The 27,629-nt window shown below is 48.3% G+C and overlaps 1 protein-coding gene across 14 annotated transcripts; it reads right to left on the reverse strand.

Moving 5' to 3' along the window:
- Positions 1 to 1,837: 1,837 nt before the first annotated feature.
- Positions 1,838 to 27,460, reverse strand: NYX (nyctalopin). 14 transcript variants are annotated; one of them, XM_069026141.1, is made up of 7 exons: positions 26,568 to 27,460; positions 16,031 to 16,212; positions 11,593 to 11,854; positions 8,734 to 8,853; positions 8,498 to 8,590; positions 8,241 to 8,316; positions 1,838 to 4,560 (listed from the first exon to the last, which is right to left on the reverse strand). In XM_069026141.1, the coding sequence occupies exons 6-7, from the start codon at positions 8,260 to 8,262 to the stop codon at positions 3,161 to 3,163; spliced, it is 1,422 nt and encodes a 473-aa protein (XP_068882242.1). In that variant the 5' UTR covers positions 8,263 to 8,316; positions 8,498 to 8,590; positions 8,734 to 8,853; positions 11,593 to 11,854; positions 16,031 to 16,212; positions 26,568 to 27,460; the 3' UTR covers positions 1,838 to 3,160. The 14 variants fall into 14 exon arrangements, with proteins under 14 accessions (XP_068882242.1, XP_068882474.1, XP_068882177.1 ...); XM_069026373.1 differs by lacking the exon at positions 11,593 to 11,854 and having other exon boundaries at positions 8,734 to 8,800; XM_069026076.1 differs by lacking the exon at positions 11,593 to 11,854.
- Positions 27,461 to 27,629: the final 169 nt, after the last annotated feature.

The raw sequence follows: 27,629 nt of genomic DNA on the forward strand, positions 1-27,629 counted from the left end.
GTGATTCCTCATGTCCTGGACTTCATGTTTCTTTCCAAAGCAGAAAAATATGACAGTCCACAAGATTGGATTGCCAATAACTACATTTCACAGGGGGCTACTGGCAGTAGCTGTAAATTTAAAGAAAATAGAGAGGACATAAAGGTGCTCATGTTAAAACACTGAGTATGATCATAGGGGTGCAACATAGCAACAGAATTCTGAGACTCAGAGGTTATATTCAAAATCAGATCGTGTCTTTCCTCTATTTACATTGACAACTTCTCCTTTCTGCTCTAACAGTAACTCTTGTAAAGCATAAAAACCAATTGCACCCATGAAGAGTAGTGCAGTGTCACAAGGGACCACACATTAAAACAAATTGCTTTCTCCCAGGTGCTTTGGTCTGGAGCACCAGCTCTGTGAATAAACACCAGTCAGAAGGTGTATCCTAACTCCAGGCAGCTCAGGACCATCTCTCCCCAGTGCTTCAAACAAAATGCCAGCACCTCATGCTGAGGGCAGGGCTGAGAGCACCACTTTGCTGAAAAATATTTGCAGTTATTCCAAACAGACAAAGGTTTGGCATCTTTGGAGGTGTCCCAGCCCAGAGGCAGATTCTGAAAACAGCATTGATTTATGAAGGGACTCTGAGCCATGGACTTGTAACCAACAATGGATTCAGGTTTACCAGCTGAAGCACAATTTTGCAGTGAGAGTCTGGTCTAAGAAAATAAAATCACCAAACTATTTCTTAAAAAAAACATAATTATAGTTGTCACCTGCCCACGTAATCAGTGAAACAAGCCCTTTGCTAAGAGTTTAGGAACAAGAATCATGAAAGAATGAACCAAGCAGTTCTAGTGTCCCCTCAAGGAATGAGCGACACGGAGGAGAGAGGAGCAAAGCGGGAGCAATCGCAGGCTCCCAGACCTTTCCCGATCCCCTCAGAGTGCCCATGTGCCAGCTGCTCTGGGCCACTGGAAACACACACTGCTGATCTCTCAGCTCAGAGGGAAGAGCAGGATTTCAGAGCAGGAGAGCACGGAGTCTGTCGTGTCCCTGCGGGGAAGCTGAAGGCCCATTACACCCAGCATGATGTCAGCCACGCGCTTTCCAGGCAGCCACGACTGTGTCAGAGCAGCTCAAAGCTCTGTGGGCCAGGCAGGTGTTTGACTACAAGAAACACTTAAAACAATTGATGCCCAAGGTCAGTGGCCCTGTTGTCACACAGTTGAGTACAAGGTACAACCCTCTTGTCCATCACCTGACAGCACAATCTGCTAAAACCAACATTTTAAGATGCTTCATGTTCAGATCTGCATCTTGCAGATAAAGCAAGAGCATCTTTGAAGCACTGATTGACTTGAAAGCCACTCAACAATTGCACAGTAAGGCGATCTTCAGCTTTAATGTGCCTTGGCACAGAAAATGAATACATGCATTATAAAAACAATTCGCTCATGAGGCATCCGTACTTATAGGAAGTGAAATACAACCATTTGTGTCCTACCATTTGTGCCAGGCCTATTGATAAACCTCCCCTGACAGGATGAAATAGTGCTCCTGTAAAGGCATCCTTAACCTAATACGCCTCTACAGCACTGGGCTGGACTAGGTTTGAAAAACAGCCTCTTATAATACACAGATGAATTTAGCACTTAAGAAGATTAATGGATTCATAAATAGCCTGGAAATCCAAACTCATTGAATTTAGTTCATGGAACAGGTCAAATAGGCATTTATCAAACCATCTGGCATTTTGATTCCCTGGGGAAACTGTGGTCGAGCTACAGATAACTGAGGAGCCATTGCAGCAGGGAAGGCTTGGTTTTCCCTGTGCTCAGCTTTCCTCTTGAAATCTCTGGCACTAATTAGAAAGCAGTAGATCTTTTTGGACAGAAGTGTAGTTCTATATAGTCACTTACATCTTGAAGTGTTGTTGCTGAACACAAACATAAGCACAGTCAGGGTCTAAGTGAAAGTATTTATGCTGTAATAAATAGCTTGCCATTTCCTCTAGGCCATGAAAGGACATCCATGTGCACCCATTTGAGTAGCCTACAAAAAAAAATCACCAGAATTGTTCAAGGATCTCCAAAAAACCCCGAGGTTTGAGCAGTTAATTTATTTTTGTGAGTAAAATATCAAATTATTTTATTAATATGCTTTGATACATAAAACATCATTCTTTCTGGTTATAATAGCAGCTTTCATTGGAGATTTCAAAGATAAAAACACTTAAGATGCTGTCTAAAAGAAAATGATCAGTATGGAATAATATGACACACTACACAGTACATATTAGTGGTGGAAATACAAAATATTTCATAGGACCTGGTTGCATTCGTCTTCAGCATGCTCTGCCCCTGCTGCCATGCCATGAAACAATCTACAAATAAAAACAATGTATTCCTTGAAACAATATATTCATTGAAAACCACATTGAAATCATATGAATAAGTAGGTTAAGTTTAAGTAGCTTTGCCTCAGAGAGGGATGTTTTGACAAACACGGGTCCATCTGGTCTTCCTGCACCACTGCCAGGATAGTGGGGGGAGAATGGATCAAAATCCTGCCTGTGGTCAAGGCCAAAATACTGTGCCCATCCCAGACCTGCCTGGGGCAGGTGCCCTCCCCAGATGCTTTCCTCCTTTTCATGAGGCCTAATGCTGCATCCCTGGATGTTACCCAGGATTGCCCTGCTCCCTTCTGTACCTGCTGGAGGAAATCAGGAATAGTTTCCCATCATTCAGTAGTGCCTGCCATGGGTGTGGGTGTCTGTCAGGACACGAAGAGGGGCCCGGTTTTGCTGCCTCATCTTGCTCTCATGAAGTTGGGTGACCTGGAGTTGGCCCATGGAATAAACACCCCAAAGACAGACCCATCTTCATTCCCAGAGGGGAACATCACACGTTTCTAGGCAAAATTCAAACTTAGTGGTATTCATCTTCCTGTGACTATCCAGGAGTCTCTGGGACACCCACAGGGCAGGTTTACCACCCAGGACCCACATCCCACCAGCTCCCAGGGGAATCTGGAGCCAGATCCAACAAACTCAACCTGGAAGAGTCTGGATCCCGTTATGTATCAGAGGCCCACAAAAAACTTTTCTCTGATGACTAAGTAGGTGCAGGGACTAAATGCTTAAGCAGCACTCCTGCTCCATACAGCCCTTGGACTATTTGCACAGCAGAACAATCACTGTGAAAAGTGCTGGGAGGTACAAGGAAGAGGAGTCAGCCTCGATTCTGTCTTCCCCCATGCCAGAAGAAACCCCTTCAGTCTGTCCGTCCAGCTGCGTGGCATTACTGTACACTTCGGTGGCATTTGCCACCTCTTCAGGAAGGCCCATCTGGAGCAAGAGTTTGGAGATAAGGCTGTTGAACTTGCTCTCTGTGGTAGACCAAGGCTGCTCACTTGGGGTCGGCCCCTCAGATGTCATGTTCAGCTCCACCGGGTCGAGACAGTAACCTTCAGGAGACCTCTCGAAGAGCACGTCCATCAGGTCAATCCCAGCCACTGAGGAGGGGGAGGCACACGGAATATCCCTGACGAGCCTGTAGTTCTCCATCCACTCCTTGAGCCACTCGATGCGGCAGTCGCACTCCCAGGGGTTGCGGAAGAGGTACAGCCGCCCCAGGAAGTACACGGGCTCAAACACGGAGAAGGGCAGCGTCGTCAGGTTGTTGCTGTTCAAGTGCAGCACAACCAGGCTGGTGAGGTTCTCAAAAGCCCCTTCCTCGATGTAGCTGATCCTGTTGCGGTCCAGGTAGAGGAACTCCAGCTCCCCCAAGTCCCTGAACCAGGTGTTGGAAATGTTCCTGAGAAAATTCCCCCCCAGGTTGAGCATCTTCAGGCGCCTCAGGCCATCAAAAGAGTGTTCTGGAAGCTCACTGATCAAATTGTCATTCAGGTACAGGTACTCCATCCTCTGACAACCCTGAAAAGCTCGCTCGTGGATGACATTTATCTTGTTGTCCTGCAGATTCAGGTATTTCAGCTTGGTCAGGCCCTGCAGGGAGTTGTAGGCCACCGCTTCGATCCTGTTTCTCTCCAGGTACACGTGGGTCAAGTTCTCCATGCCCCTGATGGCACCTGGGATCCTTCGGAAGTTGTTCTGGAAGCAGAATAGCTCCTGCAGAGCAGGCAGCTCAATGAAGATCCTGTCTGGGATGTTGAAGAGGTTGCAGTCAGCCAGGTCCAGCCTCACGAGGCGCCGGAGTGCGGTGAAGGTCCGAGTGTGGAGATAGCGAATGTACTCGTTGTGGGCCATCTTCAGCTCCGTCAGGCTTGGCAGCCCCTTGAACGCCCCCGGAGTGATGAAGGAGATGTTGTTGTGGTTGAGCGACAGGGATTTGAGGGAAGGCAGCGTCCCGAAAGCCCTCTCGGACAGGAACTTGATGCTGTTTTTGTCCAGGTTGATGGAAGAGGCTTCGCAGGGGAACTCGCTGGGGATCTGCCCCAGCCCAGCGCGGTCGCAGAGCACAGAGCAGCTCCGCTCTGGTGTGCACACGCAGCTGGGAGGGCAGGAGCGCACGCAGGCCCACACCCCATGGACCTGTGGGACCCAAAGGATCACTGCCGTCCCCACAGAGGCGTGGCAGGAGAGAAAAGGATGCATCATTAGCAAATGAATTAGTCACAGCAGGAAAAAGAAATTACACTGTAGTTTCCTCCCCTCTAGCCAGGCTAATTGCCACCTGTATGCCAGTGCTGACTGAGGACCTCTTGTGTAAAATTCCTAAAAATCTTCTGCTGGGGATTTTTTAAACCTGCTGAGAATATATGGCACCTACAACATCATCTCCAATTAATTCCTCTCCCCAAGAGGGGGCTCACCTGGAATTCAGTATTTCTCAGTGTCTCTGTTGTGGTCTCTCTTTGGCCTGACAGGGACATGGTTTCGCCAGGGAGCAGGCAGAGATGCTCTGAAGGCCAGCAGTTGTGGGTGGGTTACAGCATTCCTGGGTGTGGAAAAGGGGAGGGCAGTGTATGCTGAGTCTGGCGGTGGGCAGGAGAGATCAATTAGCTGCCCAAAGTGTGTCAAATTCATGCTTTTTGCTTCTTTCTTTCCTTTGTTCATTCAATCTAAGATTTCTCCACCAGAGCCATGAGCTGGTGCAGCACTGAAAGGGGAACTCTCAGCTCTCAAGGAGATGCAATGCAGTGTTTGAAAACTCATTCCCACTGTGTACTGGTACAATGGCACGAGTGAAAACAAACTAAGAGATATTGTTCCACTGCTGGCCTCATCATTGATGAGAAATTCTGCATCTCCAGCACAGTTTTTGCTGCTTTGCAAATTCTCAAGACAGTCACAATAGTGCCTTATGTTTGATGGGAGCAGCCACTTTGTCTTTTATCAGCCTGACATGGGAGGTGTGTGGCTGTTGTTTCCTCCCAAGTTAGTCCCACACAGGTGGCTGAACAACAAGGAAGAGAAGAAAGTTCTTGGGGAGAAACGAGAGAAGAACAAAAGGAAGGGGAGACATCAGCCTCCACAGACAAGCTTTTTTGGGGAGGAAAAACATCCAGTCAATAAAACATCTGCTTTTTTTTTTTTTAATGAAAAATTTTTTTGGGGAGTGGGCAGTTTTTCCCTCTTTCAGAGTGGAAATTTAAGTTAGATATAGGGATGAAATTCTTTACTGTGAGGGTGGTGGCACAGGGTACCCAGAGAAGCTGTGGATGCCCCAACCCTGGCAGTGTTCAAGGCCAGTTTGGCTGAAGCTCTGAGGAGCCTGGGATAGTGGAACGTGTCCCTGCCCATGGCAGGGGGGTTGGAATGAGATGATGTTTTAGGTCCCTTCCAGCACAACTCTTTCTCTGATTCCATGAAAATAAACTCATTGGAGAGGAAGAACTGAAGACAGTTTTTTTAATTGCTCCCCCAGACACATCCTACCTTCTCCTCAGCAAAATGAGAAGCCACATCAGCAATCTCCATGTACTCACTAGCAGGAAATGGTGCCATTGCTGATGACTGGTTTTCTGCTTTTTTTTATTAGCTCCCACACAAACATAATCCCTTTTTTCTTTTTTCTTTTTTGAGCAAAACATGAGATACCAACAGCTTTACCAACAGACACCTCTATTACAGCACTCCTGGGATCGGGGGGTTTCCTCCACATTCCTGCTGAGTGTCCAGAGGGAGACTCCCAGCAGCTGGGCTGCCCCTGTGGCTTCCAGCAGTGATTGCCCACTACAGCTGTATTCCCATGGGCATTTTTAATAAAAGAGACTTCTGAGGTGGTATGCCAGGAAGCCTCAGCTTCAGCAGGCATCAAGCTTTTATTTTTGCAGTCCTTAAGGCTTTAATGTACAGGACAGTTTGAGCTGCAACATGCAAGGGACTGTATTTAGGAGTTTGCACTGTCTGTGTAAAGCAGACTTGCAAAACCAGTTGTTGGGCAAGTCCCTACTGAAGGGCATCAATCCAGGAGCTGCCTAGCCTGGGTCTGTTCAAACCATCCAGGTTATTACATGTGGAAGAGGTATTTAGATACCTGGAGAGACCACCACAAAAGGATGAGCTGTGGCCTCTTCATCAAAATTCAGGTCCCATCATGCCTGGGCACACTATTGTGACTGGAGAATTAGCAAAACAGCATCGCTTCAAGGATAAATGATAGTGAAGGACTCTGGGAGGTGGAAAGGATTTTAGATAGGTTGTCATTTTGTTTGTCTGCTCTTTCCCTTTTTCCCATGTCTTTATCTAACAGCCACAGCTAAAGGAAAGTCCCCTTCAGTCCCCCTGACAACAGCTGGAGTCTAAGGACAAGAAGGGGAACAATATGCTGGTCTCAGATTGCTCTTTCTTTGTGCAGCCTGCCCAGGGGCTGCCTCATTTTCTCCCCTCTGCACCAGTCCACCCTCTGCGGGCCAACAGGGGCATATGTTGTTTTTGTTAGGCAGTTACATAAACTGAGGGCCAGACAGATTAAGGATTTGCCTGTTCCCAAATGTCTGACCGCAGGTGGTTGTCTGGAAAATGAGAGATGCAAGTGTTGCTGCTGGTAGGGAGCCCTTTATGGGTTCAGGGTGACATCCAGAGGGGTATTTGTGCACAGGCTGTCCTATAGGTGAGGCTGTCCTGAGCAAGCTCCATGTTTAGCTCCAGCTGCCCCAAGCTCGGTCACATCCCTGGCCTTCAGAGCAGACCTCCACCCACTGCTGTGCATACAGTGGGCACTGTAGGAATGATCCTGCTGATAACCAAATCCCCTCCTTCCCCTCCCTGCTTCTTCTCTAATCACACAACAAAGGAAATGTCTGCACCCAAGCCATATCCAGCCTGTTTTCCTTATACACAATTGCTAAATCTGGGTCTTCTGCTCGTGGCATTTCATAGCAGACTTCTAAGATCTCTGTTCACCAGTGTATTTTTTCACTGTGCAAGACATGGAAAGCAAGTGTGTGAGGACCATCCAAGGACAAAATACCCCCCAGCAACAGGAGTTCAGAGAAGCCCCTCAGCAATGCAACCTTTGTGCAATACCTCTTCTTTCTCCTGGAAAGGAAGTTGGAAAAAATCCTCCACCTGAACTCTACCAAACCCTCGTGAGAGCTGTTGCTCAGGGCAGAAGAGATCAGCTCTCCCCTGTTGGCCAGATCTCCTCTGATCAACATAGCCTGAAACATTCCCATCTTTCCCACCTTACTTCTTCCCCTTCCCTAAAAAAGGTTGCATTGCCCCTCAGCAATGCAACCTTTGTGCAATACCTCTTCTTTCTCCTGGAAAGGAAGTTGGAAAAAATCCTCCACCTGAACTCTACCAAACCCTCGTGAGAGCTGTTGCTCAGGGCAGAAGAGATCAGCTCTCCCCTGTTGGCCAGATCTCCTCTGATCAACATAGCCTGAAACATTCCCATCTTTCCCACCTTACTTCTTCCCCTTCCCTAAAAAAGGATGCTCACAGACAGGGCAGCAGCTGAAAGATTTCTGCTACCCATTGACACAGAGGGTGCTCAAATGAGACATGTTTGAGAAAAAGGGTGAAATACAGCAAAAATAATTGTGACATTAAGGAATAAAAAACAATTTCCTCCCACAGATGATATGTTTTGCTCTTTTAAATACTACAGTAACTCAGTATTTGGAAGAAAGAGTGAGAGACCAAAGGAAAATAAAAAAGAAAGGTTGCAGAGTCTTAAGAAGGGTAAAGAGACAATGATTGCAATAATTGAGATTTAACCACCACCTTTCCAAATGACCTGTCTAATCCACTACTTGATAGTGCAGAATAAGTGTATACTCACCATTTAGAATGATGGCAAACATAACCTTGATTATTCTCTAGTGGCATTTCAGGTCTCGCAAGCAAACTTGAGGGATCTAAAAGCACACAGGAAGAACAGGGACAGGTTTCATCCTCTCTCATTTCCCTGCATCATTTTTCCACAAAAAGATCTACATTTAGAAAGGAAAATGAAGGAAAACGCTCTTCTCTCACACGCTTTCAAACTGAAGACATCCCCAGCACCCTCCTGGTGAGAATCTTTCTTCCATCACTGACCTTCTCAGGGAATCCTGCTGCTTTGTGCCACTGCTTTTCAGGAGCTCATCCTCATCCTTCCCATGAGCTGTGCCCAGGGCAGGTTCCTGTCATCTGAGGTGGGAAAGGATCACCAACAGTAAGAGAATGGCTCTATCCCCAGCAAATAGATGCTGGTACAGAGGAGTGTAACCAGCCTAGCATCAAATAGTGGAAACCAAAATTCCCAACAGAAATCATCCGGATGTGTTGCTCACCTGGCCAGGCAGTGGCTGTGTCCTCCCTCCTGCTCGTGAGGCTGCCCTTAGCCATCCGAGTCAGTCTCTGAAAAGTTGGCATTTTTTTCTCACAAGCTATCATTTAATGGCAGGAAAATCCTCTGTATCAGAGGGGGATTAGTGGAGATGGAAGAATGTGTCTGTCCTCTAAAGCTCCCAAAGCAGAACAGGGATTGCAGACGAACCAAACGGATGCTTTCTCCCCTCTGCCAACCTGCTCTCCCCCCACCATTAAAAAAAAAATACAGTCCAGAATTGGACTGCTGCCACTCAAACAGCATTGCTGAAAGTCATTACTCCACTCCCCATTATGTAATGGCAGAAGAGGTAGGAGAGTGCTGCCTAAATGGAATTAAATTTGGGGGCGATCACAGGCTTATGGCTTGCCTGCACTGAGCTCTCCAAACAGATACAGCTTGAGACTCTCATCCCCTATGCACATCTTCCCAGCCCCAGTGTGGCTCACGCACTACTAACAGGATGCCAGCGTGCTTTGCTTCACTAGGAATTGCTCCTGAAGGACAAGGAGGCACCAACAGCACTGGGAAACGTGTCAGCAAACACAGGGAGCTTGCACAGTGTATATGGCCTTGATGCTAATAAATTCTGGCCTGTCTATGAGTGTGTTTTACTTGTGATGCAGCAGCTGGTGCATGGAAATCATAAGTACAGCGTCTGTATGTGGTGATGTTTTAGCATTCAGGATGTGAATTGGGATTTAAAGCCTTTTCTGACAAAATGATGATGGTTTCTTTGGAGAGTGGGGGCTGAATAAGTGAGTTATCTCAGCCTCCCATGCCTTAGGTAATTGCATTCACCACGTTAGAGGGAAAAATAGCTCCACTCTTTATTTCCAAGTGAATTATTCTGCTATTTTTTTTTTCCCCGGGAAATGGAATACCTGATGAATTTATGCTTGATACAGCAAGAAAGATTCAGCTGGGAACCAGCCTGCTGCTGCACAACTCTTCCTGCAAGTTAAAGCACCCAGCTACATCAGGTTTATTTTGGTTTGGCTTTCCCTCAGTCTTAAGGCATCTAGCTGGCACCTCAGGAAATTTGTCTGTCCCAAGTGTGTAAGCAGGCTGAGCTGGGGGCAGGCTGGAGGGCAGGGGGTGACCCATATTGCACAGATTTTAGCTGAAGGATGCCTTTCCCCACCACACTGCTGTAAACCCTCCAGCTCTGTACTTCGGTGCTTTGCACTGCGCTGTTTTGCAGAGGAGGAAGGAGAGTTGCAAAGCCACAGACGGGCATGTTGCAGACTCCACCACAGAGCTGAAACTGCTGGAGACCTTGTGGTGACAGAACCAGCACCAGCTGGGTCCTCGACAGTGCTGGGGAAGCTGATATTTCCCCTGGAAGCCCTGGTTCCCATGGGAATACAAGGAAGCCACAACCTACCTGATCACAGAAAGCAGATCACTGGCCTTTCAGCCCTGAAGAAGCTGAGAGGGGAGGAGGTGAAGTGCTATTCCCACTTCTTTCTTCCCCAATATTTGCAAGACCCTTATCAGGGGTACCAGGACTCCTGTCTCTGCCCAGGTGCACACATGCTGTCGGCAAGGTGGGAGGCAGTGGGCGAGGAGGGTGTGTGGGACTTGGGGACAAACTGGTGTGTGACCAGCTGGCAGCTCCCCAGGGATCAGACCTGCAGCTCGGTTTACACGGCAGCACTAAATCTGCTCGCAGGGAATGAGGAGGGGCTGATCTGCACCAGGGCACCACATTTCTGTGAGACTTTTGAGCTTCCTGTGCCTCGCTGCTGTTCTTCCATGTGCACATGTGAGGGCTGGTGGGATGGGACATGAAGGACCACTGAGCCTCGGGAAGTGTTTTTGTGATCAGCAGAACCACCTCCCTCAGAGGGGCAGCTTGCAGGACCGGCAAAACACATTCCCAAAGAAGGGCACTGGGAGCCTCTGCTGTGCACAGCGGGTGGCTGGGGGCTGGTGGGTTGGGGAATGGTGGGTTTGGTAAACTGGGAGCTGAGAGCACCTCAGCAGCCACTTTTGGGGGCAGGGGGCAGTGGCAGTAGGTGCCTACTGCAGAATCAGCAGCCACGGTGTGGATAGGACAATGCTGCCGAAGCCAGCTGCGGCAGGAGCTGGAGGAAGGCTGGCAGGGAACACCTCTCAGAGAGCTGCTGCAGCAGGCAGTCTCACCAGAGACCAGCACAGACAGTATTTGTTCCTGCAGGAGCTTCTGACAGCAGCTGTGCCAGCAGCATCCACCTCACACACACAGCTCAGTGACTGCAGCCAGCCCAGCCCCACTCTGGATTTTCTGCTATGGCTGGAGGTAAAACAGGGGGAAGAGGCCTTGTCCAGCCCCATCATGAGCCCTCCCACCCACAGCTCCACCAGCCACACTGTGCTGGCACACCCGGAGCTCCTGCCTGACCAGCAGCAGCAGCAGCTCCACAGCTCACAGCACTGTATTTCTCTGCACCATCCATGGGAAGGAGCCTTGCTCCAGCCCAGCACAGAGAAGATATGGACATCTCAGCATATGCTGGGGGGAGGCTGGGGAGCTGGGAGTGGGAGGCAACTGAGGTCCCAATTTCTAGGAAAGCCGGGGAGCATCACTCTGTGAGTGGCTTTAGCAGAGCACTGCAAGTGCGCCAAGCAGAGCACCCAGTGCCTTCATGAACCTCTGGCAACTCCTGATTCATTTCCTGATAACCCTTGGCCCTGAAAGGGCATGACCATGTGAGAAGGAGGCCTGAAAAGGAGAAGTTTCTAGCTGTCTTAGGTAAGAAAACTTAAATACCAGAGTGTACATAAAGGAGACCAGAATTTATTCTCTAAAGAAACAAACTTGGGCTCTAAACCATACCTCAGCATTATTTGGAGCATGACTCACAGTGGTTAATGCTGAGGGCTGAGCACACTAGAGATGCTCGGTGTTGGGAAGCTGCTGTGGCTGTCAGGCTGGAAGTAGACTCAGAAGCTACAGAACATACTACTGCAGCTCTGTGCTGCTAAATGTTTTGCCACCAAGAGCTTCTCCTCATGATCCATGCTTTTTTTAATCTCTGGGAACTCGAGAAGTCAGAGGTCAACACAAGACCAGAAAGCAGCAGAGTTTTCAGCTGCCACTGAAAAAAAAAAAAGAATAGATGTTTATGTCTGATCTTCCACCAAAAGAATTTGGAGCATTGAGTCCTGATTGAAAGAACGCACTCTGCTCCAGAGGTGTGTGCTGTGGGGACATAAACCTTGGCACAGTTTCGCCAGCTGGCAGTGAGGACAAGTCTGCCTTGCTGGGCAATCCTGTGCAGACTCAGTGCAAAGGTTGCTTCTAAAAGCCCATTTCTTCATGGCCAGGGGCATTTCATGTGATAGTGACTTAAGGATGTGTAGGTAGCTCCTATCTCTAATATACATGCATATGATTTAAAATTATCGCTGGGGACTGCTTCTTGCAGATTAAAATATTCCTGTTATTTTCCAAGTTTGTCCAAGAAAAGCTGGTGGGACTCATTTCACCCAACTGAAGGTAAGAGGTCTCATCTCACCCACTTTAGCCCCTTGCCTGTGGGCACCACCGTGGCCCTCAGCAGGGCTCAATTTCTCTGACAGAGGATGGCAAAACAGCCAAGGACGTGCAGCTTTGATGACACCAGTGCTGGATTAGCTGGAACACAAACATTGCACATCCAAATGCTTCCAGCCAAGTGCTGCCTTCCTCAGAGCAGTGAAGGGGCAGAGCTGCTGGCCTGACTCTGGTGGCTGAACATCTTCACTCCCCTGTTTTTTATCTCTGTCAGCTGCTTGCACTCATGGGACCAGTGCTGGGGGTGAGGTCCCTGTGCCAGAGAGCTCCTCTGCCTTCCCCAGGCTTTGGTTTCCTGAGCTCCTGTAACAGCAGTCACAGCTCAGTGCATACTTCCCCTCTTCTCACAGCCACAGCTGTGTCACACATCTGAGCCTTTCCTGTGCACATAATCACCAGGGTGACCTTTGAAGGAGCTGCCTCAGCATTTCTCAGCAGAGCTCCTGTTGCCAGTGTGGGCCGTGTGACAATGTTGCACACAGGATGGTCAGACACAGCCCCAGCTGGCGTGAGTTTGGGGCAGGGAGGGTTTGTCCTGTGGTAGGATTACAGCACTGTGAGCAGACAGGATGGACCAGTGTGGCCATGCTGGGGTTTGCAGCTGCAGCACAGCTTGTGCCGCCACCAGAAATAGCACTTGGTACACGCGTGATGTGGCTGCTCACAGGAGACACAGAAGCAGCTGAGGAGCCAACCAGGACTTCAAGAGCAAGGAGTTAAAGAGCTTTCCCTTGCTCAGAAGAGAGGACAGCTTTCCTTCTGCAGGCAGGGGTTTCATTTTTGTGTAGACTGAGGCCACCAAATTTTCTCAGGCATTAAGTTCCAGAGCTCCCTCACAGCTGGCCCAGCCCCCTCTGGCTTCTGAGCTATGTCCTTGTGAGTGCCTTCTCCTGGTCCCACCCCTGGAAAAGACCAACACCACTTCAAGACACCCCTTGGACAAAAGAGTTGCTGTGGTGCTCCCCACAATGTCCTCCCTGTGTAGCCTCAGCAAGGAGGGCCTCAAGCTCACACCAGCCCTATTCACCCTCCACCTGAGCCATGTCCCTGCTGCACACATGAGGGCTGCCATCACAGAGTGGTCTGTCTGGGGACAGGTTCCTGATGGACCCCTGACTGTGGACTGAGAGCATGTCACGATGCCCAAACCCAGGCCAAGGGCACAGCAGCTGGCAGCTGCCTCACAGCAAGCTGCCTGCAGGAGTAATCCTGCAGGAGGATTCTTCACCACCGGGTCTGTGAATGAGACAAGGCAGCCAGGAGCAGCACTTGGCATGAAACAGCCACCAAAAAGCCACTTACCCACGTGGAAAGTAATGAATTACAGCCAATAAAACAGCAGGAAGAGGAGAGGGTCAAGCTGGGCACCATATCTCAGCCCCAGCCCAGGTGCTGCCTGCCGGCCAAGCCGTGCTGCAGGAGCAGGCCCAGGAGCCTGCAGCTGCAGCAGGAGCATCTTCTGAAAGGGAACAGCACACTCTAGGGTAGGCAGCCTGAAGCAGATGCAGTGCACAGCAAACCACGAGCAAGTGCATTCATCTGTCAGCCCAAACTTCTGCCAGCAGCCCAGTGAGACACCACACAGACCCCACACAGAGAGGACAAGGAGCCCTGAGGATGGAGTGTAGCTCCATCAAGGTCAAATCCTCCCACTGCCTGGCAAGCGCGGGACAGAGATCCTCTCCAAATCTGTCCAGACCACTGGATTTTACATCGGCTCACAAGGTCTCTCCCAGCCCATCCTGTACATGTGGTTTCATGTCTCTCTCACACCAATCAAACAGATACATTTCCAGCAAGAAAGGAGCAGTGTGGGTTGCTCTGCAGTGAGGGCCTGGGCGTTTGCCATGGAAGCAAGTTCCTGCTTCCCACTGCAGTACATGTGTTTGGATGCAGTGCTGAAAAGCAACATCATTTAGGCTACTGGGTAACTCTCCACAATACCCAGAGCAGTCCTGGGGAAGGGAAGGGAAGGGAAGGGAAACTGGGCTCAGATCTGCATGAATTAAAACTGAAGAGTGACTTGAATCCATGTTTCCCACATCCACTCTGTGACTCTTGGCCTTGACTAAAACTGGCCAGCCATGCTCAGGGTTCTCTGTTCAGGGAAAAACTGCTGCTGGTGAAGCCTGAACAGGGCTATATCAGCTTCCTCTGCAGGACGTGAGGGGAGCCCTGCCCTCCCTCCTGCCTTTGAGCAGCCCTCATATGCAGCAGGGCATCGCCTGTGTCCGGCGTGCGTCCGAGGAGCAGCCGCTGCTCCCACGTCACACAGCAGATGGGGAAAGTCAAGGCTGGCAGCACCTGGACCAGCCAGCTTGCCCTCCCTGCTGAAGGTGGCACCCCAAGGTGCCAGTGGCATGGGCATGCACAGCCAGGGAGCTCTGGAAGGGTGTGGGTTCATGCCACATTTTCCCGGAGCTGGGGAGCTGCTCTGCTCTGCTCCGGTCCATCTGTGGGGGCATTTCTATCCTGTGTAATTGTGGCAGGATGATTCTCCCCCAACCCCCCTCATGCTTTGACCTGGAATGTGGTAAAGGAACTCAGTGGGCAATGTCCTATTTGCAAATCTACCAGGGTGGCTTGAGAGGGGAGCTCTGTGTTGTTTTGGTGTTGAATTATGCTAAAAATCAGTCTGGCACACCAACCCTGAATCAACATCCTGACAGTGAGGTAAAGCTTTGGCAGATAAGCTGCTAAACTGGCCTGGAGGCATATGAGTGACAGTCAATCCCTTTACACTCTAAAAATCCAGTCTGCTTTCCATACAGTAGGTTCTTCTGAGATACCCCTTCCTGGAATGTGTGTGGAGATTCTCCCTTGAGTGGGGATGCCCCTTAAGGTTGCTCCTCAAGATTAAGAGAAAGAGACCTGCCCACTCTGACTGTTGGTATGGTGAGTTATATCATCCTCTACTTAATAACTGTTTCTTTTTGCAAGCTTTAATATAGTTGCTTTAATTTAGTGCACTATGCACTACTAATAGTTTCAGCTTTTATACTGTGTAGTAAATAATTCTGGTTAAGATCTTTTGTCTAATCATGTGTCATAATAGGTAATTTCTTTTATATAAATACATCTGATTTGCCATCTTTAAATCCTGCAGGTCAAAGTTACTTGAACTGTTGACAGTCTGAGGTTAAGAATGGATGCAGCCACCCCCAGGTTTCTCTCTGAGAAGTTTAAAAAGCAAGGGGGTCCTCTCTGCACCTCGTGACTCAACGGCAGGGTTTCTCTAGCAAATTTTGTCTGAAGCCCGTGCTCCCACCCAGGACAGTAACAGGGAGCTGCTTGTGTCCTGCTGAAGTCCTCATGCCATGCTTTCCACAGGCTGCTGCCCAAGGCAGTGACTCCCTGCAACTCCTTGTGATGTAATGGGAAGTCTGCAGAGTGCACACAGGAAGGCAAGGATGTGGCAGTGAGTTGTGCTTGATTCCCCCTTAGTGCTCATGAGTCCATTCATCCTGATGAAGCTGCTCCACAGCCACGTACAGGCAATGCACAATGAACTTACACACAGCTGTGCAAACACCTTTTGAAGCAGCCTTTCTGCACTAAAGGCATAACAGGCCATGTGTTATCCAAGCCAACAGCCCTCCCAACACTCACCAGACACTTTATTTACCTCCTGGTAATTCATCTCTCCCGCCTCCAGGACAGAATCAGTGCCACCTCCCCACTGCATAGAGTCAATATATGGGGTAGGTTCATCACTTACCTGTCTCTGCTTAACTGAGGCATTTATGTCAGGATCCTGCTCTGTAGCCAGGTCAGATATTTGGGAGAATGAACCAGAAGCCCTGGGACTCTTGGGTGAAGGGACCTGGGGGGCTATAGCTGGGCTGCAATATGATGTTTTCTCCATCTGTCATGGCACTTTCCCCAGCCTAACACTTTTTTCTGCAAAGAAACAAGGAGCACTGCAACATGCCAAGCAAATAATTACCTGGTATAGATCTAAAATAGAATTCTGTTGTCTGCCAAAGATACTGGCAGGCAGGAGAGGAGGAAAGTATCAGATCAGGAATAAACTTCAATACCACAATAACCAGCGCATTAAACTGGAGTTTAGAGCAGCACACACTCACAGATGATCTGGAAGATTTGTTAAATGAACTTATAATGCCTTACTGAGTATGCAATGGCCATGCATTCTGTGAATATATCAAGCCCAGATGTGAAACACATCATTGCTCCAGGGCACACCAGAGGGGGATGGAGCAGTCGCTGGCGTCAGGAGCTGCCCTGGGGTCAGGAGCTGTGGCCATCGGGAGCCATCTGCCACCTCCACAAAGTCCATCTGCAAGGGGTTTACATCCTCCAGCTCAGTAGTGCAGCTACTCAAACATACCACACCTGATGAATGCAGAGTTCTTGCACGGGTCTAAGATGATTAAAGCTAGCAGAGCTTGGGGGTGGGAGGGGAACAGCCACTGCAGGAGATAAGCACACATTTACACCCACATATTCTGCTTCCCACTTGTTCCCTGCCTGTGCTTTTATGGGCTGCTGACACCTCCTCCATACCAACCCTGGGCATCGCCAAAAAAAGCCCCCACAGCCATGACATGGCAAAGACAGCAGATCCCCCACACTGGGGTGTATTTATGGATCGCAGAAGTACAGCACTTCTGCTCAGGAAAAAGGCTCTGTTTCCTGCCAGCTGCAGAAGACCTCATTAGCTGAGGGAGAAGGAGTTCAGCACCTTTTTCTGAGACATCGAATTGATGGTGGCAGAGGATGCAGCTCCTCTGCAGCAGGGCAAGTACTCCACTCTTGGATAGGATCGGTGCTGTGTCCCAAACCTAGCTACTGGCAATGGAAGAGAAAGCTCCACTCCTGCGAGCTTGATAGCAGCAGCACTGCAGCCTGCTCATCCCTTAACCATTTCTGGGTTGCACCCAGGGATGCAGGTTGTGTTGGGTTGCAGGCAGGTGGGGGAAACCCTCTGTGCTCTTATCAGAGAAGCTGTGCCACAACAGCTGGGCTTTAGCCACAAGTGTGTTGCAACAAGCTGCTGGAGCTACCGTGCCCAATTTGAGTTAAAGTATCTGCCCTCCTTGTATGGTGGGAAACAACAAATAAATGAGGGGGCAAACGACACGTGTGGGAAATGTGATGGAGGGCCAGACATTCAGCATTAAAAATAAATCACACCGGGGCTCTGCAACATACCACAGCCCTCAAAAAACCTGTCTTCCACCCAGAATTTCTCACTATGGTTATTATTTCCCTTTTATTTCAGCAGCACTTTCACACTTCTCTGACACTTACTGGGCTGTGCATGGGAGACACGTTTGGTACATGAGAGTGTGGGAGGGGGAAGGAGCAGCTCAGCCACATAAGGCAGCATCTCTGGGGCATCCAAAACATCCTGTCCCTCCTTGGCACTCTGAGTATTCACAGCAGCCACTCAGGTGCACTTGGTGACAGCCTCTACAGTCTCTCACCAGAGCAATGGACTCACCAGTGTCACAGAAATGCTTCCCTTTGATAGGGAAACCTCACTGCTTGGGGCTGCAATTGGTGCAGTTTAAAATTCGTAAAATAAAGAGCAGACTGTGGAAGCAATGAATGAAAGCACCAAGCTGGGATGCTCTCAGACTATTATCTGGGGTAGATGCTCAGTGGGTGCCTTGACAGAGCATCCCATCGAGTCTGGGGAATCCTACCGGTGCTGCAAGCTGGCTGTGTATTGCTTGAGAGTCCCCAGCTGAAGGGCTACAGCATCAGCCTCAGTTCAGGGTGTGGAGAAGAGGAGCACACACAGGGCCCTCACAACTCGGTGGGCAGCAGCATCCCCTGGGGAACAGGAGGAGCAGCCAGGGTACTGACACGGTACAGAGAGGTTGGCTTGTGCCAGCAAAGCCCAGATCTGGACACACCTTGCCTGAGGCCCACCCCTGCAGCTCTGGGGCTGTGCCAGGCAGCAGCACCTGTGTTTGGGTGGTTCTATTCACACTTGAGAGCCCTAAAGAGGATTAAGTGTATGCCAGGGAATGTCAGCAGATGCAGAAACACTGCTGAGACTCTGGGCCTGAATGTTTGATCAGAAGTGCTTTGTGACACCTAGGCAGCACCTGAAGGAGATCTAAACATTTTATTTATTCAAGCCTGGAACGTGCCTACCACCTTTCCATGACAAAGTCTGCTGGGTGTTTGCCTTTCATCCATCGTGCCTGTGCATGACCAACCAGCCCAGCCCAAACAGGCTCCGTCAGGTGTCGCTGGGACGCTGCTCGCAGCCCTGATTTCCTGCAGGGAGCCCAGCCCCGCAGACTGCCCGGCAGGTGCTCTGAGCTCTGTCCCACGCCAGCCTGAACCCAGCCTTTCCACCACTGCCCTGGGAGCATGCAAGGACAAACTGTGCAGCACAGCAAACCCTTAACATCAGCGATGTCCACCACAGGGTGGACAACCAGCAGCTTTTTCAGTGCTTGCCTCATAAGCCGCAGCCCCCAAGCTTCAGGAGAGCCAAACCCACCCCACCACCTCGCCTAAAGAAGTGCCCCACCAACAGAAGCTATGGGCCAGCACGGATCAAAAGGGGACTATCCCCCCCTCCTGTTGAAACCATGACACTGTGCAGCAAAATGAATAAATAATGCCAGCAGCTTTTGGCAGAAACACAAAGTGAAAGAGGAGATGGGATTTGCAAACACTTCCGGCGGGGCGGGGGGAAGCATCGCCTTCTGTTTCCTGGGCAGCTTCTGCACTTTGCACTGAACAAATCTGTAGATAAAATACAGCAGCAGCCTCAGGAGCAGAGACCAGAGCCCAAGAAAATTCCCCCATCCCCCGTGAAAGCCCTCACACGTGGCCCTCACGTTGCAGCTCCTCTGGAGGCCACTGCCCCTGGCTCCGTGCCCCACACTCAGGCAGATAAAAAATCAACGCTCAGCGACTTCGGGCACCAGCAGAGCAGAAGCTGCAAAGGTCACAGTCTTGCACTGTAATTATTTTTGGGGTGGGTTTTTCGTCTTTTGTCTCTCCCAGGCACATGCAACGTCCCCAGCAGAAGTGGGGAGGGAACCACCTCTCCAGGAGATCCCGTGGGCACTGTCAGACCCCTGCCTTAGCCTGTGTTCCATACGTAAAAGGGGGAATACTAACATTAACAGAAACACAAATCAAAAGGCTCAGGTGTCTGCTTTTGATCAAATCTGACATAAGGCAAGAAAGCTTAACTAGGGCCTAGGAGAGCACTAATTATCAAATAGAAAATTAACAGGTAATTTGTCTCTAAAGTGAGCTAATAATTTCTAGGGGAGGAATTAATTAAATGGGGGAATTAAATCACCAAGAATTTGTGGGGTGACCACTTCTGATGGGATTCAGTTAATGAGCTATCTGATAATCATGTCAGGCTTCATTTTCTTCTCCTCTGGACACAAGAGGAGAGAGAGAGAGCAGGAGATTTACTGCAGTGCTCCCTCTCCCAGGCTGCAGAGATGCTTGCAGCTTGATGAGCCTCACCCTTTTGTCTGACAAAACCTGAGCAACCAAAAAGCCAAAAGCAGACCACTAGCAAAACACTGCTTAAAAAAATATTTTAAAAATTAGTAGGTGAGAGAGAAGGAAGTCTGCTTTACAGAAATGGCTCTCAGGAGCACGACGCACCCTCGTGCACAAGCTTGGTGCAAACCAGCAACACAGTGAACTGGAGTCAAAGTCCAGTGCCAGCGCCCTCCAGCAAAGAGGGGGGTGAAAGGTGAATGTTCCGCCCTTGGGAACAAGAAAACAAACTAATTTTGATTTGGATTTCAGCTAAGCCCAAGCTGTTCCTCGGTCCTGAGCAATGGATGGGGGGTTGAGGCTCCTCCACAGCCGCCAAGATGCCCATGGGTACGGGCTTACAACCTCACTGCTGTCTAATTAGCCAGAGCAGTGTTTATGTCAGTGTCATACTTTTAATGACAGCTCTGTGCCAGCTGCAGGAAGAGAAATGATCTCCAGCCTTGCAGAAAGGCAGAGCCGCATGGGCAGACACCACCTGATCTCTCACAAAGCCTGCCAGCACAAAAATAACTTCTCAGAAACACTCAAACACATCTGAACAAGCAGAGTGAGCCAGTATCGGATCAGCACTTTGTATCACAGGGCTGCAGCACTTGTGATCCAGCCTCCAGAGCCCTAAATTTGGATTTGCTTGGATTTGCTGCATTCTTCAGACCTGTGTCTGAGCTCACCTACTTTCAGTTCTGCCAACTCCTTGCAGCATTACGTGCCAAATTCTCTAACCACCCTCCTGGATGGAAAAACACAAGCATTTACACTTCAGGGCAGTGACTAATTTGTGGCACCTATAATGGGTGAGGCTCAGCAAGTGAAATAATATGGTGAGATCTGTGTGGAACCGAGCAGGGAAGTTATATTATCCACGTCATAGACAGGCTGTGTTTTTCCACATGTGGGCAGAGGTCAAAGGAGGCAAACTGAAAGCAAATGGAATTCACTGCTGCTGCTTTGTAAAATGATTCTCCAAGTATTAGGATTTTCCCTGATACTGCATATACTTGCTGCATTAACACAAACTGATAGCTCTGAGACATCTTGCAGTATATGCCTGAATAATAAAAACAACAACAACAACAACAACAATAACAATAACAACAATAATAATAGTAATAATAATAATAATAAAGCAAAACATGAAATCTGTCAGTGCCCACTAGCCAGTTCACATTACAGAACAAAATATTCCCTCCTGGAACATGCTGGGTCTTATGCAGATTCAACTTCTCTGGGTGACGCAAATGCTGTAAAAACAACTCTGAGTCATAGAATAAAATCACATAATTCCCCAAAGCCAAATAAGGACAGAATTCAGCCCACACAGCTCTGACTTCCCATTTTCCTGGTAGTAGCAATTTTGTTTATCTTCCCTTGTAAATGATACCGTTTCCTTGCTCTCACAGAAAATCTTGCATTTCTTTTCACTAAAGCCCATAGTTGGTGTAAATACTGGTATTGTAAAAAATAAAGTAACATCCCAGCATCTACAAGGCCTAGTGTAAAAAGCCTGTTATATGCTCTCTGGGACTGGCTTTGCTAATTGGTATGAAGTCTTTATGAGGAACTTGGAAGGCATTCTCCTAGGCTGCCTGTAGTTTTATTTTGATATATTTTTCACCAAGAGTTCATTTACAGCCCATTAGAGCCAGGCTTGGGTATTTTACAAATGTAATACAGCAGCACACAAAGAGCACTTAATGCCTTAAGTCTTCAGAAGGCTTTTTAATTTTGCACCACAACTGAATTGTTTCACCACCAGATTTCTCATGCACTACAGTGGGTAAGGCCTTGTGCAAACAGCTTTGTGGCACGTAAATAAAGCTTTCAGACCTGATCTGTGCGTGGTATAAAGCACCATCACTCTGCTCTTGTCATTTTGCATCAGCAGCTGCTGAGTTTTCCACTTTGAAACCTTAGGGACGTTTTATTAATAGGGTGGGAGGAGTTGCATGCAATAAACAGGATGTGATGTATTAGCAGTACATGCAAGCATATTGATTTATTTATTTTCCTTCTCCATGGCTTACCATCACCTGAGCTGAGCTGTGCTGGAAATACAGGGTGCAATGTTCACGTGGCAATCCACCACAAACTTGATCTAACTGCACACAGCAAGTGAGACCCTCTTGTGTCCTTTCCAGTTACTAACTGCTCTCTTTAGGGTCCAGTTCAGAAGGCAGTGACACAGCCCTGGCTCTGCATTTTGCAAAGCAAAAGCCTTTTCGAGCAGGTGAGAATGCAGCAGTGTGTGCACAGAGTGCTGATGATTGACACTCGTGATACACTGGTGCCTGATAAGATATGCACACCCTCTTGGGCACTTGAAGCTATTAACACAGCAAAGCCAGGACACGCTCAAAGTGTGGGACAGAAAGAACAAATTGTGCTGTGACCTACCAGAGCCTTAATGCTGCAGCTCCAGCCAGCCAAGCCATGCTTGCACAGCTGCACCCCTTGTCAGCTTTCTGTTTAGTGATCCCTCATTCTCTTCCCTGCTCCTAAGTGTCTTCCAAGTTACCACTAGTAACTGAATATATTTACTGAATATAACCAAGGTCTCCAAGAACCTCATGCACATTTGACATTTTTGTGCTGAACAGTAACATTTATGTAATTGAGGCATGTTTTTCCACTGCTGTGTTTTAAACACAGTAAATTCAGTCTGAGTTTAATGCTGCTTTTTTCCTGATAGGTCTACCAGGTCTCTAACAGAAGCTTTATCACTAGCATGTCACTTGAGGAAAAGCAAAAGTAGTGATTTATTCAGCCTCTTTAAAACTCCTGTATCATTAAATCTGATGTAGCTCAAATGTTTGAGAAGTGTTGAGAAGAAAATATATCTCTATTAAGGCTCCAAGACTCTTGTCTTTTTGATTAAGTAAAAACAATTTAATACTTCTGAGACCTCCCATGCCATATTCTTCTGAGAGGAAAAGCAGGAAACAGTCTATTTGATGTTCCCTACTTGGGGAGAAATAGAAATACTTCAGAGGTCCTTTATCTATCATAAGCTAGCTAAGAAGAAATGATTGGGTTTTTCCCTTTTTTGCCAGCTTTAATCCACTGATAAGCCTGGAAAACTCAGTGCTTTCACCTGGAACTGACATGAAAGGACAAGTGAAAGTTGCAGATAGTCATCTCTAAATAAGAGAAGGGGCGTCATTAGTACCCAGGCATCCTGGCACAGTATCTGTAGTGCTGTGTATGAGGTAAAGGGGAGCACAGCAGAGACTCCACTTGGACAAATGATATATGTAATTCAGCACTGGCTATTGTAGCCACTAAGCAGCTTACAGAAATTTCCTCCCAATACTGTTATTTGTCTGCCTAACTTGTGCTGCCATAAATGCACTACATGGGGTTTGTTGTAAGGGCTGGCCTTTCTCTTCCATCAAAGGGAAAGTCATATATAGAGATTTAATCAAATGGCCTGCACAGCAAATTGGCAACGAGCCTTTTGGCCCAAACATTTGATTCTATACCTGTGAATAGACACCATGCTCCAGTCTAAGGTTTACAGTCTAAGAAGGTCACTGGAGGACTCTACCCCTATTAAGCTAGATATAGATGTGTCCTATTTTAGCCTTGCACATAGAAGACTGCAATGCAAACACTGCAAGGCATTTCCAGGCTGCTGAAGGATTTTATTTCCTTTGCTTTTTGTCTTTCATCTCCTGGAAGAAGCTGCACCTCCCTCTCTCAGCTGTGACAGATTAGGGGCAAAGTGTTCCTGAATGGCCTGGCTGGAGATGTGAGCCCTGACACTAGCACTGGCTGTGACTCTGCAGAGGCCACTGGTGTCTCCTCTGGTCACTCGTCGCAGCATGGGTGTGTACAGGTTCACAGCTGGCTCAATGACTATTTTAAACAACTGGGTTTTTGCCAAGTCAGAACACATTCACAAACAGAGAGATCGTCTCAGGACAAAGCCTGGCCAGGAAAAAGCCTGTTTCTAATTTGGCACTGCAGCTTGGAGCAAGAGGGTTCAGATCCCAGGATGGCTGCAGCTGGAGTCTGTTTATGGAGGAGGTTTAAAATCCAGCCTTAGCTAATCCTTGAATTTCCTACAGCAAAGCATAAAACACTGCTTGTTTATTCCCCTAGACAGGAATCTCACCAGCTGAGGTCTGTAACATCTGATTACAGTTTGCCAGCCACACTCTCACAGCTCACAGGTAGAGAAGACCTGGGGAGACCAGAAGAGAAGACGACCTAAGAGACCACTATGAAATGACCTCTCTAAGAAGCTCTCATTAGCATCACTGTCTGAATTACAGAGTTAAACCTCCCTGCTCCCATGACTCATCCTATGGATTTGCACAGCAATTCAGAGAAGATGCCACTTCTCTAGATGCTCTACAAACATAGAGCAAAAAGCTGCAGGACATCACATGATGCTTTTTCCTGGTCTTAAAATCAAGAGTCATACACGGTTAGAAGGGGAAAAGGGATTTTACCTTGGTATTTATTTTTAAGGATCCTTAGGTGCACACATCCAGGTCATATGCACTGAAATGCACCCCGCCAAAATGCCCACCCCAAAAGATCAAGTAGAACATTATAGGTTTTACTAATTAGCACATCTATCAAAGATTCCCCAGTTAGAGGCTCGAGTGAGCCCCCCTCCCCCTGGATGGTTCTATCTGAGTTTACAGAATGTGTTCTGGAGACGACCTTGGGGTCTGGGGCACACTGATCCCTGGCTACGAAGCTTCTAAATGTTTAGTCTCTCAGCTTGACAAACAAGTCCAAGAATGTAGGGAAAAAGCACTAAGAATACAGAAGTTGTAAACAAGGTATAACAGGGATATAAAAGAAAAGGCAAAAAATCTTAGTGGCATCACACAGATGTCCTGGAACTGTGTTCTGGTTTCCCTACAAGTTTCCCAGGTTTCCTGCTATCCCATGTGTCCATTGCAAGGAGTGGCTGGCATGTACACTGTCACCCTCCAGAGGGATGAGCCCAGAGAGGTGCACTTCCTACCCCTGGAAGTGTTCAAGGCCAGGCTGGATGGGGCTCTCAGCAACCTGGTCTAGTGGAAGGCTCCTGGCCCACGGCAGGGAGGCTGGAACTGAGTGATCTTTAGGGTCCCACCCAACCCTAACCTTTCTATGATCCCATTTGGGCAAAGGAGGTAAATAATGGAAAAGAGACATATCTCATAGCTGACCAAGTGGGATGAGGTATAAAAAGACAGTCCAAGAAAGAGTTATGCAGGAGTTCTGTGGTGTTAAAACCAAAGCACCTGGGAACAAGGTAAGTGAGAGACAATGAAATAGATGGAAGAAGTTTGGAGCCTGGGACCTGGGCAGTCCTCTGCCTTGCACCCCTGTGTGGTCTGGGGCCTCAGATTTCTCCTGAAATTGCTTCAGTCCATTGGAACACATGGGAGCACATGAGCAGCTGCAACACATGTGACATGACTGTGCACCAAAACAGATAAGCTGGAAGGGAAGAGTGGAAGGTTGTATTTGAATGTGCAAGATGTCCAATTCGAACTGAATTATCCTCAGTTAAAAAGGAAGGACTCTGTTTAAGAACACTGTTTAAGAGCCCAGCTCCAAAACTAATAGAACATCCACTCTCCCATCCACAAGTTGTCAATTTTGAACAGTCTGAGCAATCTGAGCAGACAGGTCTGTCTCTGCTCCCCTGGGTAACCATCTGCTGTGTGTGACTGCAGAGTGTGAGGGGCTACAGCCCTTGAAGAATCACACCTTTGATCAAAACAGCAGTCAGGAGGTGCTGAGCTCTGAGCTACATGAAGAGGCACTGAGCTAAATTAAAGATTAATGTTAAAAATTGAAGCATAAATTAAGCTCACTATTGGCTATACTGTGTTGCTGCCACAATACTGTGTTGGAAATTTAATAAATTTCTAGTCACATGAAAGGCTTGAGCACTGTCTCTGGGATTTTTAGTGTAAAGGACAGCAGTTTTACACTAAGTCAGCTAGGAGAAGCCTGGCTTCTCTCTAGCCTGGTTTACTGGCACTTCACAATGCAAACATGCATCCTGCACCAGCTGGGCCATGGAAACTTGAGGCGACATGGGAGGGAATGTCCTGACACTAATGCACTCCATTCTTGCTCATCACCAATCACCCTGCCAAGCCTGACATCCTTCTCTACTGTACTGAAATCACTATTTCCTCACTCCCTAGCTGCTTCTTTCCCCGTTTGATCTGGAAGAACCTGAACGTGCTTCTTTCCTGCCTGCTCCTTTATTAACACTGTAATTTTATCCTACAGGTAAGATTCCCAGCATACTTGAAAATATGCTCTGAAAGTCACTGGTGACACAATGTACAGGAACAACAGAAATCAAACCCATCAACACATTCATTTTAGCTGCTGCTTTGCTTGTTCTCCCATGCCCAGCACTATTCCAGGCCAGAACTGCAAGGACCTCTTAGTGATTCTAGCAGAACCATAGTGGGAATTTCTGCTGGAAGAAAAGGAGAAGTACAACCCACTCCAGACTAATTAATTCTGAGAGCAGCACCCCAGGTTAAATCAGGCCAGGTGGGAGGTGTCACCCCAGAGCCACAAGGTTTTCCTCATCTCCCAACCCAAGGAAACACAAATTTGAACTTCAGGGGGGATAATGGGAATAAAGGGTAACACCAGCCACTCACAAATTGAATGGCTAAATAACCCCCACAATGAGAAGGAAATAGATAATTTCTGTATTGAGAGGATCAATTAAGTGATGTTCAGAAGAAAAAGGTGGTATGTACCTTGTGAGCAGGGGGGACTCTGGAATGCTCTGCACAGAAATCCAGGGAAAGACTCACTTCCACCACTTCAGTCTCGGTATTTTTCTCACGTCGTCTCTTGCCAGCACGAACTGATCCAGGACATTTTCTCTACCCACCAAGCTGATCAAGCACATCCTCCTGCCAGCCTGCAAGCGTCAGCAGCCAGCCTGCACCAGCGCCAGCACACACAGCTGCCATCCCTCCTCCCTCCCCCATGAACGTCCCGCTGCTTTCAGCCAGCCCCCCACGGTACAGGGATCGGAACACAGACTGGGATCTGTCCCGTGACTGTAAGCAGGAAGATCCAAAGCTTTGAGTTCATTCCCACTCTGCTTTTGACGTCAGAGGGCAAAGCCTATGCTGCAATTTCCACAGCAAGGCTGAGCTGCCTCTCCCCAGCTGGTGTCAGACCCACTGCAAACCTCATTTAGAGCAGCCAGAACCAACCCCATGACTGAGCACCTGCTGCCTCCAAGGCTTGAGAAAGTCCCCTCCTTCAGACAAGTGCCATGACACAGCAGAGGAAGGATCGTCCTCAGCTGCCCACCAGGAACACCACATCAGGAGTGGTGAGAGCTGCAAAATTTCTTCCCACTCAGCATCAGCAGGAGACCTTCCTTTCAAGAAAACAGTGGTGAAGGTACAGCAAGAGCCAGATGAATCCAGGACTCAGGGATTCAACCCAGCTGCAGAACTTGGCACTTGTCCTTGCTGAACCTCATGAGGTTTTCATGGTCCCACTTGTCACATGTCACCTGCACAGCTCTCTTGAGAGGCACAGCAGAAACAGCACACTGGGAGCCTCGGGAATTCCTCTCTGTGATCCGTGGCACACAGTGCAGTGGTCTGGAATTCCAGTTTCCAGCAAGGAAAAGATGTTCCTGCCCTTTAAGGCAAAGCTCTGAATGAGCCGAAACCCAAGCAAAGCAAGATCTTACAGTGACATTTCATGAGCAGCCTTCATAACTTAATCAAGGGTGGTTTTAGCACATGGACTGGGAAAAAAAATCAGGAGAGGGTCTTTGGCTGGAGCTGCCACAG

This window comes from Aphelocoma coerulescens, chromosome 1, assembly GCF_041296385.1.
Source record: "Aphelocoma coerulescens isolate FSJ_1873_10779 chromosome 1, UR_Acoe_1.0, whole genome shotgun sequence".
Taxonomy (NCBI): Eukaryota; Metazoa; Chordata; class Aves; order Passeriformes; family Corvidae; genus Aphelocoma; species Aphelocoma coerulescens.

Bases quoted from the DNA above. Each gene is read 5' to 3' on its own strand.
- NYX (XM_069026700.1), bottom strand. From the start codon at position 8,262: ATGTTTGCCATCATTCTAAATG. The intron at 4,561-8,240 runs GTGAGTATACAC...TGGGGACGGCAG, and splicing joins GTTTGCCATCATTCTAAATG to TGATCCTTTGGGTCCCACAG.